The sequence below is a fragment of the Martes martes genome (genome assembly GCF_963455335.1).
Source record: "Martes martes genome assembly, chromosome: 14".
NCBI lineage: Eukaryota > Metazoa > Chordata > Mammalia > Carnivora > Mustelidae > Martes > Martes martes.
Genome location: NC_137902.1, coordinates 662,764 through 681,147, shown reverse-complemented (window position 1 = coordinate 681,147; position 18,384 = coordinate 662,764). Strand labels below are relative to the sequence as shown.

The 18,384-nt window shown below is 58.5% G+C and overlaps 1 protein-coding gene across 1 annotated transcript in view; it reads right to left on the bottom strand.

Annotated features, from left to right (window-relative positions):
* Positions 1-18,384, bottom strand: part of CFAP46 (cilia and flagella associated protein 46) — a gene marked incomplete at its 5' end in the record, with an annotated part of 91,481 nt that overhangs the window by 20,768 nt on the left and 52,329 nt on the right. Inside the window, 11 exons of the mRNA XM_080823705.1 lie at positions 870-1,058; positions 1,750-1,938; positions 6,018-6,153; positions 7,189-7,365; positions 8,425-8,531; positions 8,628-8,828; positions 10,558-10,704; positions 11,474-11,606; positions 11,985-12,083; positions 12,857-13,005; positions 18,039-18,188. Coding sequence (XP_080679831.1) covers positions 870-1,058; positions 1,750-1,938; positions 6,018-6,153; positions 7,189-7,365; positions 8,425-8,531; positions 8,628-8,828; positions 10,558-10,704; positions 11,474-11,606; positions 11,985-12,083; positions 12,857-13,005; positions 18,039-18,188 — 1,677 coding nt within the window. The remainder of the gene's footprint in view (positions 1-869; positions 1,059-1,749; positions 1,939-6,017; positions 6,154-7,188; positions 7,366-8,424; positions 8,532-8,627; positions 8,829-10,557; positions 10,705-11,473; positions 11,607-11,984; positions 12,084-12,856; positions 13,006-18,038; positions 18,189-18,384) is intronic.

Below are 18,384 nucleotides of genomic sequence, written 5' to 3'. Positions count from 1 at the left end.
GGAAGCCGCCTGCGTGTGTTTCCCTGATGGCCCCTGGGAGGGAGCATCACCAGTGCCATTCCGTAGGCAAGGACCCCAGCCCCGAGGGGAGGGGGCTGCCGGCATCGCTGGCCGACGTCCACCTGCCTCGGAGCCGCCTGTGCAGGTGATCAAGGGACACAGACGGAGGGAGGGGCCGGAGCTCCGTCATGCCACCCGCATGTGGGCCCAGTCCCAGGTCCTGGGATCCAGACCGGTGAGGCATCAGGACCGGCGCTCACACAGGGGTATGGAGCCCAGCTGCTCGGGGCTGAGGTCTTCCTAAAAGAGCAGAGTCCGGGGGGATGAGCCTGACTTTGCCTCTGAGCTGGTGCCTTCCAGATGGAAGAAGACATTCAGGACGGTGGCCAGCAGGGTATACGGCCCGCGGCAGCAGCTGTCCACAGCCTCCCTTCCTGGCTGGGGTGCTGCCCCGCGACCACCAGGCCTGCCTGCGCAGCCTTGCAGGGGGCTCCGGAGAAGCGCAGGACACCAGACGCTGTGGGTGGTGGAAGGGGGCTGGGGGTCCCCTGCGGCACGTGAGGAGGGCGGTTCTCCGCACCCAGCACTCAGGCGGACCCCAGACTCCTGGAGGAAAGTTGCCGGGATGCAGACTGGACACCCACATTGGGGGCTAGGGCGTCCTGTCCTTGGACTCTGTGTGTGCTCCCCGCTCCTCTCCAGAGTCTATCCCCAGAAGTCCATGTTTCTTTCCCACCCACTGGTCACGCCGGACAGACTACTCGCCTTTTTCTCACTTTTTCAGGCTACACGACCCTTCTCAATCAGGGACAGTTCGAGGCCTGTCTCATATCGCCCTCCCCGCTGAGGGGCTGCGGGTGAGCACGTACCGAGAGGCCGTCCTCCCAGAAGCAGGCAGGGCGCTCGGGGTCCGTGTGCACAGCCAGCAGGCGGAGGGCCTTCCCCGCCAGGCCCAGGACCTGCGCCCGGATCTCCACGCAGCCGGCAGACAGCGAGTGCAGGCTCCCCAGCTGCGCCAGCGCCCCGTGGGCCAGGGTCCGCCGCAGCGTGAACCATTTCTGTGGGGACAGGAGCACCTTGGGGTTGCCCTGAGCAACACCAGAGGCTCTCCGACACCCCGACCTTCCCCACCACCCCGTCCCATCCCTGAGCTCCCTGGTCTGACACCCCCAGGAGTGGCGACGTCCCGGGTGAGAAATGCACCCTCTGGCCTCTGCGCGGGGGGGGCGGGGGGTGTCTCCAGGGCTTAGGTGTTGGGGAGTGACTAAAATCCGCTTAGAGAACCTTGGCTTGGGACTCACTGAAAAACAGATAAGCTCATGTCGAGTTCAATTTTAGGGCTATCTTTGATGCATTTATGGTTACATCGAATTACTCTGGTTCACAGTGTGTGGAGTCTGAGAAAATGTTCGAAATGGCAGGTGCTCCCTTCAGAGATTTTCAACCTCAACTTCTTGAATGAACGAACTCCCCCCTGCTGAGCCCTTCCGTGTGCGGAAATAACTGGCCCAAGCAAACACATGCCCGGGTAGGAGAGGGCAGTGAGCCCGGGAACATCCCCCAGGAGCCCTCCAAGGCCGTCCGACCAGGGTGGGGGGGCCCGGGAGCCACGGGGGCTAAGGATTCACCCGCGGTCAGAGGGCTCCACCCCCGCCATCCCCTGGTCGGTCCTGCCGTGCCCCCCCCACACCCCCGGCGCCCCGCAGGCAAGACCCAGAGCCCTGGGCCGCTGGCTCTCGAGCTGGTTACCAGGTCCACGGAGGTGACGTCGCTCAGACTCTGCAGGTAGTCGGCCAGCAGCTTGTCCGCCGAGCCCTGCTCCGGCCGCCGGGCCTGTGCCTCCGCCCACATGAGCTGCAGCAGGTCCAGGGACCCCTCGGCCAGGCGGAGCCGCAGCTGCGCCAGCTTCCTCGTCAGGGGCGTGCTGATGTTCTGCAGCTGGGCGGGCCGGACACACGCGGTCAGAACGCCGCAGGGAAGGCCACACCTGTGTCCCTGTGCCCCACATCCTCACGCCCCCTTTCTAGCTGGTCCCTCCCGCCCACGCAGCCCAGGGCCACACTCCAGCCCCACGAGCCCATTTGCAGGTTCTAGGGTCCGCACGGGACTGTCGCACGGTGCGTGCTCTCTCTGGCTGATGCCACTTGCATGATTACTCAGACCCGCCCACGCTGCTGCTGTGCTCACACCTGTCCACGGACATGTGTCCACGGACACGGAGCACCTGTAGTCCAGGTGGGCCCAGCATGAGTACCCACTCACACTGGGGGCTGCTGCAAACACAACGGCCGTGGACACGTGTGCACGGGCTTCTGCGTGGACGTGGCCTATCACCTTTGGCAGGCAAATTCCTGGGTGTGGGGTGCTGGCTCCTCCGGGGCCCTGTTTAACGGCCAAGCTGCTGTCCGTGCTTCAGTCCCAGCAGCAGCGACAAGAGTTCGGTCCCTCTGTGTCCTTGCTAACACCTGCCACACTCGGTCTTCTAAGCTGCAGGCGTTTTAGGTGGCGTGCGGTGGTTTCCCTGACTCACTGGTGAGTTCATCATCCCCTCATGGAATTCTTCACCGGCCACATGTCTTCTTTGGAGAAATGTCTGCTCAACTCTTTGCCCACTTTTTATGGGGGTGTCTCTCTTATTACTAAGTTTTAAGAGGGTTTTATATTCTGGATACAAGACCTTGTCCATCACATGGTTTGCAAATATTTTCTACCGGCTCGTGCCTGGTCTCTTCACCCCCTGAATAGTGTCTTTTGAAGAGCGGGTGCCAATCTCTCAGTTTATCACTCTCCCCTAGAGCCATGTGTAAGGAATCTCTGCTGAACCCAAGGTCCCCGAGGTGTTTTCCTCCAGAAGCCTTACAGTCTCAGCTCTTACCTTCCGATCTCTGGTCCTCTTGGGTTGAATCTGACGTCTGGTGTGAGGAATGCACTGAATCCGTCTGGGTTCCCAGTTGCTCCAGCACCGTGGCCTGTCTTCACTGAACTGCCTTTGCTCTTTTGTTGAAAAGCGATCTTCTATTTCCAGATTCACTGTGACATGCCATTGGTCTGCTTGTCTTACTTATACACTAAAACCGGACGGCTTTGGTTCCTGTCACTTTACAATAAGTCTTACAACCAGGTAGTGTTAGATCTCCAACTCAATTTTTCTTTTTTAAAGTTCTGTTTGCTATGCTACATCTTCTGCAGTTTCAAATGAATTTTAAATTTTTTTTTCAAATTTTTATGAAAAGCCTGCAGCTTCTTGGTCAGGATTACAGCAAGTCTTCTGGTCCATGAACATGGTATACCTCACTATCTACTTAAGTCTTCTTCTCTCAGTGATGTTTTTTAGTTCTCAGGGGTAAATTTTCCCTTTTTTGTCAAATTTCATTTTTATGCTGTCCAGTGGTTTTGTTTTTGAGTTTTTAATACCTGATCCATTGTTGTGAGTATATAGAAATAGAAAATTAATTTTTCATATCGTTCTTGTGTCCTAAGCTTTACTGTAATAACTTGTTAGTCCCAGTACATTATCATTTTTGTAGATTGCATGAGAGTCTTTCTTCTTTTTCTTTTCTAAGAGCGCTCAAGCTTACGAGCAGGTAGGGGAGGGGCAGTGGGAGAAGAAAAGAGAATCTTAAATAGGCGTCTCACCCAGCGTGGAGGCCAACTCAGGGATCCATGTCACGACCCTGAGATCAGGATCGGAACCGAAATTCAAGAGTTGGGCGCTCAACCAACCAAACCACCCAGGTGCCCTGCAAGAGATTTTCTACACAGATGGCCGCGCCCTCTGTACGCGAAGACAGTTTTACTTCTAGACTGGGCATTTTTGGTTTCTTCCTCTTACTTACTGAGTTGACTCAACTCAAGTACAATTCAGAAGAAAGGTGGGGGGAGGGGGCACTGCCATCTTAGTGCTTTGCTTTCCCCACTAAGTGTGACGTGAGTCCTAGTGTCTTCACAAATGCAGGCTGTCAGCTGGAAGAGCTTTCCTTCTGATAATAGTTTGCTAAGAGTCTCCCTCCTCCCCTAATCAGGAATGAGTGTTGGGTTTTGTCTACTGAGGTGATCATATTTTTAAGGTGATTTTTAAGAAAATATGGTGAGCCAAATTGATTGACTTTTGAACGTTACAACAATCCCAGGATAACCCCAACTTGGCATTGATGTGTTATCTTTTTTACATATTTTTTACATATTTTTACATATTTGACATATTATTCTTTTTTACATATTATCGGATTTAATTCGCTAAAGTTTTGTTTAGAACTTCTGCATCTGTGCTCATGAATCTGTTTTGGTATCACAGTCACACTAGCCTTACAGATGGAGAAGGGTTCCCTCCTTCTCAATTTTCTAGAAGACTCCGTGTTGAATTGGTGTTTTGTTCTCCTTAAATATTTGCTAGGAATCACCAGTAAAACAGTCTGGCTCTGATGTTTTCTTTGTGGAAAGACTTTAAACTAAAAATTCCATTTCTTTAACAGATGAAGGGCTGTTCAGTAATCTATTTCTTTGAATGAGTTTTGGTTGTTTGTGTCCGTCGAGGAATTGTTCTAAATTGTCACAAAGTTGCTCAGAATATTCCCTTTTATCCTTTCAGTACGCATAGGCTCCCTGGGGATGCTACAACTCTTATTTCAGATACTGAGCATTTATGCCCTTTTTTTCCCCCTGATCGGTCTGGACAGAAGTGTAGGAACTTTTTAATCTCAAATAACAACCTGTGGTTTTATTGATTTTACCTTTTATTTTTATGTCTCCGATTTTGCTGATCGCTGCTTGGATCTTCAATCCCCTTTCTTCTGCTCCTTTGCAGTTGGCTCTTCTGCTTCCTTACAATGAAGGCTAAGGTCGTTAGTCTGGGATCTTTCTTCTTCTGTCGTGTGGTTATACAGCGCTACAAATTTTCCCCTAAGCATTGCAATTAGAGACGTCATGAAAATTCTAACCTGAGTTTTTTCCGCCTTCAGTTCAGAAATACTTTCCCTTTTGATTTGTTCTCTGGCTCATAGTTATTCCGATGGACGCTATTTACTTTTCAAATATTTAGGTATTTCACCCATAGCTTTCTGGTGTTTTTAATCGAGGTAAAATTCACAGGACATAAAACCACCGTTTGAAAGCATACAACGCGGTGGCCCTTAGTGCTCTCACCACCTTGTGCGGCCTCACCCTCACGATTTCGTCCTTCCAAAAGGGAACCCCCACCCCACTCAAAAGCCTTAAGCCCCTCCCCGGCCCCCTCCCCTACAACCACTAATCAGCTTTCTGTATCTATGGACTTAACTCTTCTTTTATGTTGCTTTTTGATTTCTGCTTTAATTACATCCTGGCCTTGACACACACATTGTCCTCAAGAGTGACTTCTGAGTCACTTGTACCCTTGTCCCTGTCCCTGTCCTCGTCCTTGCAGTCTGACGTCCATGCCGGTTCCCGGTCGGTCCGGACGGACTGCTCCGCGTGTTGGGAAGTATAGTTTCCCTGCTTTCTGGCATGGTGCTTCTCACTGGTTGCCGGACATTGTCCGTCCTCCTCTTCTGGCAGAGGACACTTGAGCTGCTGGTTTGCCTTCGCTCTGGGACAGCCGTCTGCAGACACTGTGGTCCCCCCAGGTCTCCAACTGTGCAGGCCGACCCAGGGCAGACAAGACCTTCCGTCTGCTTGGTGCAGCGCCTGGGGTCGCAAGGTTGTCCCGTCTGGCTGGCGGGAGCAGGTGCTGCTCCAAGCCTGAGTGGGGGCCCGACACCTTCCTGAGGGCCCCCTGCTTCCGCGGTGAGTGTGGGCAGGGGTGGGGCCACCTCTGCTCAGGGACGATGATGTCCATGTGGGCATCTAGTGTGTTGAAAATCTGTTTCACGTTTTTGTCTATTCTTTGGTTATTTCGGAAGGGAGGGCGAATCTTGTTGCAATACGGCATCCCAGCCAAACTGCAAGGAAGCAGGCTGCCCGCTGAGGGCAAGTGAGGGGTGTATCTGTGTGCGCCGAGGGGTGCTCGGGGCTCCAGGGAGGGACCCGGGGCCCAGACCCACCTCCTGCGAGGACAGTAAGCCCCGCACGCTGAGGAACAGCGCCTCTGCCTCGGCCACGGCTCTCTGGACCAAGTCGTACGCCTCCAGGTGATGCGCCGTCCTCCGCTCTGCATTTCTCTCGTTTTGGGCACATAATCTTCAGAAGATGGAAGAGTGGGATTTAGAACAAAAATCTTAAGCATTCTACCGTCAGCAGTAACAAACTGCACAGTGTATACATTCTAAATAATTATATTGTATCTTTATTAGTACTTCAAATTTTATGATTTGATGTTTTATACATAAAGACATTGTCCCTATATCTTGGCCCCAAAATACATATGCAGTTTATTCTATTTTTGTAAAATTAAGTCTATCCAACGAACCAACGCCGTGACGTTAATTTAACTGCCTTGTTTCCCTGTTCATGCCTTTCTGCATTTTTTAAAGTTCGACAATGACCACATATCAATTCTGTAATCACAGGATCAAAGTTACGCCCCACGTGTCCAGGTGGCTTTTTCCTCATACAGGCTGTTTTTAACACCTTCTACACAAGATTTGCTTGTTGCGCTTCAAAATGCCTACGCGCACCCCAAGCAGGTGAGCGGCCCAGGGCCGGGGGGATGGAGGGGCGGTGGGAGAGGCAGACCGTTTGCTGAGGCTCGGCCTCCTTCCTCTGTCTCTGGGTCAGCCCCTGCCCTCGAAGACAGTGGGGACTTTGAGAGGTTGCACGAGGGACCTCGACAGCGGCTGCAGGGCCAGCGAGGGCACGTGCACGTGCAGGGGCACACGGGGCCGAGGTGTGTGTGGTTGTGAGTGACCACAGGTAATGTGCACACACGGGTGTGATGTGTTTCTGCACGAGCGTGACCAGAGTGTGAACACTGTGGGGGTGTGTGTGGAGCTGGGAGGCACATGTCCGCCGTGTTTGCTGAGATACACCGTGGGGGCGGGACAAGAGCACGGACGCCCCCTCCCCCCATGCCGCTGTCCTGGAGGGATGTGCAGCCGACCACAGGGCCAGGAGGAGGCTCTGCTGGGACACAAGGGGGCCCGAGGAGTCCTGAGACAGGAGGAGAGCCGGGCACGGGGTCAGGACATGGGGCAGGGGGGCGGGGGCTAGGGGGCGGGAGCTCAGGGACAGACCCTCAGCCCCCAACCCCGGGGGCCCCCACGCAGGGTTGCTCACCTCTTTATCTTTGCGCGCTCTAGTTTTATGTCCACACACTTCTCTTTGTAGCCCCAGGCGGCCAGCTTTTTCTCAATCTCCGTCAAACGATCGTGCAGCTCGGTCAGCAGAACCAAGCATTCGGGAGGCTCACAGCCAGCGAGTTCCTCGACGGCCCTGATCCGGAGGCTCACACATCTGCGGGCGGCGCAGACCGTCCCATGTGGCCACCGCAGTCTGGCCCGCGTCACCCCGACACGGGACGCGCTTCCCGCGGACCAGAAAGCACATGGGCCACGTGCTTCCACCGCGAGACCGTCTGTCCTGCCCCGGCACCGCCCTCCTGTGGCGCAGCGGCAGGAACCCACGCGGGGACCCAGGATGACGTGCGGGTGCCGACGGCTGGAGCCGCGGGAGCCCGAACCCGTGGACCGGCCCTCAGACAGAGAGCCCAGAACTGAACAAACACAAGGTGGAAACAAGGGGAAACAACGAGGATGAGCCTCGGCCGCTGCTTTGTTAAGGTCAGCGGGAGGTGATGCACAAGTCTGACCTAGGAGAAGCGTGGCCACGGGCACGGGCAGGGGACAGACCTGTGACAAAGACTGTGACGTTGCAGGAAAGAGCCCAGAAACAGACACACCAACGCGACCCAAAACCCAGAGTTCACAATTTCCTAGAAGAAGGCTAACTGCCACAAAGAAACCAAACACCTGAAGGACCCCTAAGCCCAGGAGGCGAGCGCCGGCCTCCGAGCTCGTTACCCAAAGTGCCTGCCACCGACCCAGACAGGACAGACCCCACGGAGGCACATGCTCACAGGACAAAGGTCCACACCATGACGGGGGGGGGGCGGAGAAAGCCCCACGGCCAGACCCCTGCTGGGGCTGTGCCTGCCCCTCACCCCACGGGGGTCCACACACCCCTGCGGGCAGCTCAGACGTGTCCCCAGAGAATGTAGGAACCAGACGAGCCACCTGCATCCTTGTCCCGAGGAAAAGGCACATTGGAAAGGACGAGACGCTGCCCCCGGGCGCCAGAGGGCCGAGGGTCAGGCTCTGACGACCTCCCGGGGCCCCCCGCCTCCCGGGGCCATGGGCTGCGGACAAGGGTCCCCAGGAGAAGGCTCCGCTTCGGAGGAGGCCGGCTGGGTCAGGGGTGTCGGTGACTCTCTGCACCTCAAGGCCTGCAAAGCCGCGTGAGGAGCGGTCAGCCCCGATTTTGTGCGAATTCACAGTTTTCCTCCCAGAGAGCTACCTGGCCTCCAGGTCTGCGCTCATAAATTCCAGGACGGGCGCTCGGTTCGGTCTCTCCCTCTGCAGGGCCCTGAAGACGTCTATGACTCTCTGGAACTCCCGGCAGGCCTGGGGAGGGCGGGGCGCTGACGTCCGCGGGCGGCTCCGGGCCATGGGGACCCGCCACCCCCCACCCCCACCCGCCGAGGGCCGGGGCGGCCCTACCACCACGTTGCTGCCTTCGCCTCCCTTGGCCAGGAGCGCGTCTGCCAGGGTCAGCGCTGAGCTGTACCAGAACTCCTCGTCGCCCCCCAGACGCCGGGCCTGCTCTACCAGCTTCAGGGCCTGTGCGTGGTTTTTCTCCTTGTTGGCCAGCTGTGCCAGAAGGTGCAGGCACTTTGCTTCCGCGCAAGGGTCACCAAGCTCCTGAAACACAGATATGTGTGAGGAGAGGGTGCGGGAGTGGGACAGCGTGACAGCAGCTCCGGGCACCAGGCCTCGCCCCACACAGTGGCCACTGGGCAGCTCCCTCACCTCTGAAGGGCCCTTGGGGCCCGGGGCTGGTGGGCTTGAGGCCTCTGCGTGTGCTAATGTCCACTTCTGGGGTCCCCGAGCCCTCCCTTGGCAGCAGTCCCCAGTGCCCTCCTGGGAGCCGCCGTCCAGACGCAGGCCACGACGGCAGACATTTGCACCCAAGCCAGCCAGGGCTGCCTCATCCCCCGTCCACCACACACGGTCGCAGGCGGCCTGGGCGTGCGGTGAGGGTGCTGTGGGCCTCTGAACCCCACCCGGGCAGGAGGACGCTGAGTGCTCAGGCGGGAAGGGCAGGAGTCCGCGGTGGCCGGCTCCGGACAGAGCAGCGAGCTCAGAGAGACTGAAGGGGGGCCTGCTGGGCCTGGGGCCCGTGGTCCCAATAGCCAAGGTCCCAGAAGCCAGCGCAGGCTGGAGGCGAGGAGAGCAAGGCGCTCACAGGAGGCAGGCACGCTGGTGGGGGCGGTGGGGGCAGCCACAGCAGAGAGGCGGACGGCGGACTGCTGTGGATGGACGCAGGGGCCGGGGCGGGCAGACGCCCCAGGGAGACGTCGCCAGGCTCTGACTGCTCCGGCCCCACAGAGACGTGGTTCAGGGCAGGAAGGAAAAGCCCGCGGGCGCCGTCCACACGTGTGGGACACGTGACAGCAGTGTGGCGTCTGGAGGACGCAAAGGGGCCCCAGCCACCATCTGGGCACGGACACTCCCCAGGAGCTCTCTGACGGTCGGCTCCTCGGCCCGCGGAAGAGGCCATCGCCAGCAGTGTGCAGCCTCCCAGTCCCGCCCGGGCGCTCCCCCGTCTGCTCCCCGCCCTGCCCCTCCGCTGTCTGGCCCGCACACAGCGATCTGTGCCGGACAAGCGCCCTGCCCACGGCCCGAATCTCCCACGGCCTTGAATTCTGTGCTGTTAATAGGTCCTTCTCTCTCTGGAGTCCTTTAAAACCAGTGACAGCCCGTCTGGTCCTGTAGCTTTGCCTTGCCCCCCAGTGAATGTGGTTCCCTGAGTCGGACGCAGATAGAACCGCCCGTCCCGGGCACCCCCTTCTCTGTGGGGAGGGACGCACACACGGGGGACAGAGTGCAGGAGGACACAGCTGGGGCTCTGGGGCCTCCAGCTGCGGGCACTAGACGCCAATTATGGGGGCGTCTGAAGATGTGTGCCCGGGGCAGGGCAGGTCCAAGGAGTGCAGCAGACAGGGCTGATGGGGGGCTGGGGGCTAAGCGAAGGCCTGAACGGGCAGGCTGGAGTGCAGGCCTTTTGGGGGCTCAGAAATCCTCAGGCTTCCAGCGAGGCCCCCCGAGAGACCACGGACACCGGGGCTGGGCCCGCAGCTGAGGAGTAGCCCTCCGGTCTCTCAGCCCCGCACACGACATCAGGAAACACCCGGGGGGTCAGACCCGCAGCCGCCGCAGGAAGCAAGGACTTCAGCAAACTCTCCCCAGACTGAACGAAAACCAGAGGAACCACAGGCAAAGGGCAGAGACTGAGATCCGAGTCCAGGATGGACGTTGCAGAACGGCGAGAGGCCAGCCAGCCTCCGAGCGGACGGCCTGCGGCGTCCCAGAGAGCCGTCGTGGTGCGCAGGCGCCCCCCGCCCGGACCCGGGGCCCGGCGGCCCCTCACCTGGAAGGCCAGGCAGGCCTCCGCCAGCAGCAGCCTCGCGGGCTGGTACAGCTCCATCTCCAGCAGCACGTCTGCTTTGAGCATCCACAGCTGGGGGAAGGACGTCCCTTCCAGGCCCCTCCCGGAGTCTCCGTTCACCTTCAGCAGCTGGAAGGCGGGGCGGCAGGTGTGCGCCGGAGGCTGGCGGGAGCCGCCCGCCGTCCATGATTCCCGCCGGGCCGGGCCCCCAGCCTCTGCCGCGAGCGGTCTCCTGGGACAGCGTCCCTGCTCACCCGCCAGCCCCCCCGCAGGGGTGTCAGAGCAGGTCCTGTGCTGCCCCTGCTCCGGCCGCTGCCCCGCGCTCTGTGACCCCGGTCTCTGGTACCAGGTGGCACCCGGACCGGCGTGTGAGGTGGCAGTGAGCCCCTGAATTCATCAAGACACACGAGGGCCTGGCACGTTCCTACCGCGCCTCGCAGATGGTTGACGCCAGGGGCTCGCAAACGGAGGCCCAAGGCTGGCGGCCCCGCGGTGACAGGTGTTCGGAGCGTGGTGGCCGGACGGCTGCTTTTCTTGAGGCGCGAGCCCACACCAGTGATCCCGCCGTGTGGGCAGTGGTCAGCTCTCTGGGGCAACTCTCCAACCGCCCCGGCCTCGGCCACCCTTCCGGGACTCCCTCTGTGCTGCCCCCACCCGTCTTCTCTGAATCCTGCCCGGGCCCCTGGTGGGTGCACTCGGAGGTGATCTGTAGCCCCGATTTCCCCAGAGACACCCAGGGCGCACGGGGAGGGGACACACCCCGGCTTTCCCAGGGAACCCGGCACGAGGGTCTGTACACAGCTGCCGGTGAAGTCTCGTCCCACGAAGGGGCCGAGCTGTGGCCTCGGCGCTGCCCTGCGGGACTAGGGACACGGTGCTGCCAGCAGAGCGAGGGTACCTTGTCTTGGGCCACGAGGGGCTTCGTCTCCGGGGGCGACACTGCAGGTGCGGGCTCAGCCGGAGCCGGCCTGCTGTCGTCTAAGACCGCGTCCTTGTTCTTCTCCTCTCTCAAGGCCATTTCCTTTCTGCAGCTAATGGAAGGAACAGAGGTGACGGGCCAGAGAAATGCAATGGCCAAAAGCAAATATCTGGGAATGTTCAAGGTCATTAGCGATCCAGAAATGCAAATTAAAACAGCCACCGGTCACTCGTGTGTTCACAGAGATGACACAAAACTCCCATGACGGCCCCCGGTGCTGCCCCCGACCCCCGGCACTGCCCCCCCCCGCCCAGGCCAAGTGTCCTCCTGCCCCCATTGTCCGGCTGTGTGTGATGCGGGATGGGCCTGGGGTTGGAGAGGACACAGCCGGGAGCAGCTCCGTGTCGGCCGAATCCTTCCTTGTTTACAGGCGAGCGGGTGTCCCCTGGGCGGGACGGGACCTCGGGGGCTAGGGGGCTGGGGGGGGCACCTCGCCTGCTCCAGACTGTAGATGTGCGTCCGCCCGGCCTGCTCCTCGTGGTAGGTGGCTGCTTCTCTCAATTTCAAGTCGGAACAAGCAAGGGCAAGTCTAGGGAGGGAAGACAGAGCACACGGTCACACGGGACGCGTGGGTAAGGGTCGGGCTGCACTGGGCTCAGTGTGCCCCGTAAAAACTGGTAAATGAGAAAGGAACGTATAATTGAGTGATGTTTTCAGTAATGTTCAGACCTAAGCAAAGGGACACAGGTGCCTCTTGCGAACTTCAGGCGGGAAGAATGTCCACACTCACTCACACACCGGACTCCACCCGGACTCACCGTCTAGGTCACCCTCGGAGGGAAAAATGAGGCGCCGCGGGCGGGGCCCTGAGCTCCGCGACAAGGGCAAGGTCTGCTTCGGTTCCGGCATGAAACGGTGTCGTGGGAAAGGGTTTCAAGCTCTCAGAAGAGCTGCCCGAGCACTACAGAGCCCGACCGCACGTCCCTCGCCCAGAGCCCTGGGCACAAGCGCTCACCGCACCTGCTTCTCTGGTTGTCTCCCTGCCCCCCCCCACCCTGTAAATATTTTTTCTGGATGATTGGAGAGCACACAGCGGCCCTTCATTCTAATACATCAGCGTACACTTCCTTACAACAACGATCTTCCCTTAAGGACCAGGTCGAAATTTTAAAACAAAAAGAGTATTTTCATGATCAAGTATGCTAATTTGGTTTTACAGATCACTGGGCTATTACTTATGGAATTAGCCAACCACAGAATTAGTATTTGGAAATGCTGTTTCTCTTACATTGCTTTGGAGTTTTCCCCTTTGGCCTCCCAAGTGCTCCCCAGTTTCCCTGAACGTGCATCAGCCGTACTGACCGCAGGTGGTAGAGGTCTCCGAGGCTCTTGCTGTCCACCACAGCGGCCGCGATGGCTGCGCCCAGCTGCAGCAGCGGGACGGTGAGCTCGTGAAGGGACAGCTTCTGCAGGGCTCTGACCAGATGGTCCAGATAGTACAAAGTGTACGTCTACGTAAACACACAACAGACGTGTCAGGTCAAGGACGGGAGGGCCGGCCGGCCGCCAGCTCATAAGGTCTTTCGACAGCTGCCTCCGCCCTTCTCCACGCCACGCACGGGTCCCGACGCACACCCGGTACTGAGCCGTGTTTGCTGAGTGAGTGGACGATGTGCTCTGCCCCTTCTCTCCCTCATTCTTAGCTTTCATCTTGTCACGTGCGATCACCCATAATCGCCCACACCCAATACAGTTGAAGTCCTCACAAGAAACAATCCATTTAAATATTTACTCAAATTAATGTTTCTGTTAGATTTCTTCCGCTAGAAACTGCTGACCCATTGAAAACAGAATCTCTCTATGAACACGTATAACTGCCTAAACAATGGGTACAGGTAGAGAACAACTCATACTCATAAAGACAGACTGGGTTTGACATAATTATTACTCTGCACCAAGTGTTTTGGCAACACGCCTAGAGCTCAGGACACTGGGTGGTGCTGGGGGAGTTACTGGGCCAGAAGACAACGGGATCTCAAGAAGTGAGCCACATTGGGGTGCACTTGTCCTGGGGGTTTCTGAGGATTCGAGACGCGGCTGGGAGGTTGGGTGGCGCTTCTGGTTTTTGTTTGCTTGTTGCTGCACCTTAGGGTTCAGGGTGATCTACATGCAAAGCAGCCGTCTCAGGGACTTCCCAAAAGCCAGTGGCTTTGGGTGGCCCGGAGAACACGTGTTTTCTTTGAGAGATTAATACCGATAACTCCTGGTGAGGCTGGTCAGGAAGCAGGGGTGGGAAGGCACACACCCTACAGACCCTACGGACACTACAAGATAATGAAAGGACATTAAGAACAACATTATTTTACAAACTTGAAATTTTATATTAAGTGGAAATATCCTAGAAAAACAGAATCCACCAAATTACAAGAGAAACAGAAAATCAGAAAAGCTCTTGAACTACAGAGTAAACTGAGTCATAACTTACGACCTTCCCACAAAGAAGAAAAGGTCCAGAAGTGCCCACCAGGGACCTCTCCCGAACTTACAGAAGAAAGAACAAATAATCTTTTACAAACCTCCCCAAGAATAAACAAAAATAAAGGTGGGGGCCATCCGTGGTGGCGACCCACATGTCCTGGCCCCACGCACCCCTCCTGCCCCCAGGCCAGCAAAGATTGTCCAAAGTCACAGAGAAAATGGTAGAAAGGACACCGTCGCCATCGCCAGAAAGAGCGACTTGTGGTTTTGTTATTTTCTCAGGCCCCCAGGTCGGCTTCGCGCTCTTTCCTGTGCGAACTGTTACCCCCGAGCCTTGACCGACTCTTTAGGCTTGACCGATGGGCCTCAAACACTCGGGGCAGCTGCGCTCCTGTCTGCCTCCCCGTTTCTACGGTAGTCGGTGAGGTGCTCTTACTTAGAACGGGGGCGGCGAGTGCCTCTCCACTGCACTCCATTCCCACGGCCGCAGACAAGTATGCTAAGAGCCGCCGCACAGGGACACCGAGAAGCGGCCGCCCGAGCAGCGGGAGGTGTCGCCACTAGCGACGTGAATCTAGTGTTCTCTCTTACAAAGAACTTTACGCCAAAAACTACATTGTACGTAGACTAATATCAAGCATTTATTGTTTGTTTTGATGTAGTAATTTTGACCATAATTATTTTTATTATCTCTTGTTAATACCCTAATATTGAAACGTAAACAAATTGAACTTTTCTTAGATCATGTTCCATTAACATTAAAATGTTCTCAAATATTAGTTATTAATGGGCAGAATAAATAAAAGACCACTGGTATTTTGTCACATTCCAGACTTCAAAAAAAAATAAGTATCAGTAGAAGCACGAAGCTCTTCAAGAAAAAGGAGGGGGAAGAGACACTTCCTAACCAACAAAAAGGTCAGTGTGACATTGTGACCCACAAGGACACGGACCCTTGGCCTCTGTCCCCACTGCTGGCACCGAGCTCCGACAACCCTTGCGACCTCAAGACCCAGGAGGCCCTTTCGAGCAGCTGAGTTTGCCCCTGCGAGGTGACTCCAGGCGGTCCCCGGACAGCTCGGGATGGGGGCTGCGTGCCGGGGACCCAACCCTGTGACCAGAGGCTGGAGGTCTGGTCCCGTCCCCTGGGGCCGGGGATGGGGAGGGGCCGGAGGTGGAAGAAGTCACCAACGGCCAAAGATTCCCTCACTGGCGCCTGGGTCGCGGAACCTCCCTAAAACCCCTAAACGGAGCAGCGTGGCGCGTGTCCGGGTGGCAAACACATCCACACGTGGGCGGCGCCCCCGGAGCCAGGCGCGTAGGAGCTCCCGCGCTCGGCACCCGCCCAGACCTCGACCCGCGGACCTCTTCACCTGGCTGCTCACTTGCGTCCTTTCTAACAACCCGGTGATCTAGACAACACGGTGTTTCCCTGAGTTCCGTGAGCCGTCCTAGCAAATCGTCAACCCTGCAGAGGGGCGTCCCGGGAACCTCCAACGCGCAGCCACATCAGACGGCAGTGCAGGCGGCCTAGGGACCCGACACTGTAGACGCGGGGGCCGCCTTGAGAGCCTGGGCTCTGAGGCCGGGGAGCCCACACCCACCAACCCTGGGTGGTCTGTGCCGGGACTGGGTGAGTTCACGGGACACCCAGCGGGTGTCCACAGGCAGCAGGAGAGCTGGACGTTGGTGTGGAAAAGCTGCGTGTCTGGGGCCGGCTGGGAACAGGAAACGGTTCAGAATCTGGATAACTTTTTACCAAATCCTGACACGGGCGCTGGACGAAGGGGCGATGACTGTGGACACCAACGCCACAAAGCGACAAACGCAATTATGCAGGAGACAAATAATATGTTTCAGCCACATTGATCGTCTCCGGATAATCATCGGCAAAAGATCAACGTGATCAACGGGGAGAACGAAGGAGGAGCCGCGTCATCGCCTGAACAGGTGGAAAGAGGCGCGCGGTCGCCAGCTGCAGCCGCTCACGACTCAGCTCTGAGCAACAAGCAACAGGAAACTTCCTGGCGGGTCACGAGTCCCCCCGGAACCACAGCAAACAGCCGCCGCACCTCCAGCAAGTGTCGCCAACCCTCCCGTCAGAGTCGGCGGCGCGGCAAGGCCGTGTGCCATGCCCGGCGTCTCTCCCACACCTGCCCGGAACTGGACCCGCGGGGCCCGGTGAGGGAGTGAAGAGCGGGATGACGGGGTCCGGAGAAGGGCAGCAGACGGAGCGACGGTCCCGCACGACATCCAGAAGACGTGACAGATACGTCACCACGATTACTAAAAGTTTCACAAAATCGTATTTCTGTACTTGATGTGGCGCTCAAGCATGACCCAGAAAGGCCTATTTGCAACAGGATCAAAGACGTCGAATACGCGGAAACCCGCGGGACACGCGCTTGCGCCCCACACAGGAAACGCGCCCTCCGCCACGCGTCGAAGGAAGGCCTGAGCCGGCGGCGACGGAGGGCTGTGGGCGTCCGCTGTCCCCGAGCCGGCGGCCGACCCGGAGACCGGGCAGTCACGAGCCGGGCCCCAGCCGCGGACTCCAGAGCGCGCGCGGAGATGCAAGGAGAACGGAAGGAACGTCCGGGACCTTCTGGACGACCGGGGTGAGGTCACGCGAGGCTCAGGCATCGCGGCCGTGAGGGGCGGGCGCGCGCGGACACGGTCGCAGGGCAAACGTGGCTCCGCAGAGAAGACGGACGCACGCTCTTCCCACTGACGGGCCGGAACATTGTGATACCCAGATCTGGAAGCCCGCGCTGCCCTCGCCCTACACCACACCCACCAGCCTCAGGCGATGGCCTGCGTGACTCTGGCACAGACCCCAGGAGCTTCGGGAAGACGCTGTAAGTGGGTGTCTTCACGACCTCTGGAGAGGGAAACGGTCCTGTCAAACAGGACCCACGATGTCCTCGTGACAAAGGAGCAGATCTAATTTTATCACATGAACAGGGAATCTCGAGTCACGAGAAGACCTCAGGAGAGCCCGGTGAAGAGGGGAAGGTGACGGGCCCTTCGTACGCTGTCGGAGTGCGGTTTCCAGAGAAGGTTAAGGATTCCTTCAAATTAGTAAGAAAGAGACAGAAGCCTTAGTAAAACGCGGGCAACAGACTGGAAAGGCCACAGAGACGACATCCGAGGGCCAGAAGGCAGAGTGAGGTGCGGCCATGCTTCCTCTGAACGGCCCAGGTAGGACGGGGAAGCACGCGAGGCCGGCACGGCGTGGACGACAGCCCTCCCGCCCGCTGCAGGGGGCACGGCGCTGGCTCCGCCGCTTCGGAAGGCCGTTTGGCCAGAGGTGACCTGGTCGGCCAAACCCACGCTCCACGGCCACGGGTTCCGTCAGGAACGCTCAAAGCAGCTTCGCGTGTGAAGCCACTGAGTGGAGACAACACGAGTGTCACCCAGTGTCGCATGGACAAGCGGACTGTGGCCTAGTCCGGGGGCCGTGGGACGGCTCCACAGCCGTGAAAGCCAACAGGTGACGGAGACACAGACGAGACGGGGCGAGCGAACCCAAACACGGGAGGGGTACAAGGGCGATCCCCACGTTGTTAAGCACAAAAGACAGGAGGAAGGCGGTGGGCGATGAAGGTCCCCGGTCATCGGGTCTAACCCCTGGGACCTCACACAAACGGTTTCCTTGCCAGCGTGGTCGGCGAAAATCCAGAGAGGGAGTGTTTCTGTGGGTTACCCAGGTGGGCCCCGGGGTCGGAGCCGGAGACGGGGGGACGGCCGTGGCTCCCCGCCACAGCAGCCACAGACAGGGCCACCCGGCGGCATTTCCGCATCCGGGCGTGCTCCCGGCGGGGAGGGGACTGCACGACGAGAGGGAGCACGTGTTTCCCACCGACACTGGCGGTCGCCTGGGCACGGTGGCGGCCGGGACGGCAGAGGCCTGGGAGGCCACACACGGGTGCGTCCTCAACTAGGCACCGAGCCAGGCCCTGCTTATGTCCCCTCTTTCTGGATGTACTTCATGGCACAACGGCCACAGGGTGGGGAGTAGGGGCTCGGGATGCCGGCCGGCACCCGCCCCTCCAAGTCGCCTTACCGGCTTCTGGATGCTTGACGGGTTAATGGTAAAGTCGCTGCTATCCTGTCTGAACAGCGACATCACTCCTTCGGGGCAGCGGTAGGAAGCCCACTCTTCCACGCCGGCCGGCACGTCTCGGAGCTGCTCGCCCGCGGCGGCGGTTTGCGGCTGCGAAGCAGGGAGCCGGGACTTGCTTCGGAATCCCGCACAGCCCGAGCCGGCGGGGGCTGGACCGGAGACGGCACTGCCTTCGGGGGCCCGGCGCTGCCTGGATCTGGCCCCCCCCCGCCCCGATGGCACCTCTGCTCGTGGCCGCCCTCCCTGTGACCCACACCACAGCCACATTCACTGTCACAGTGAAACG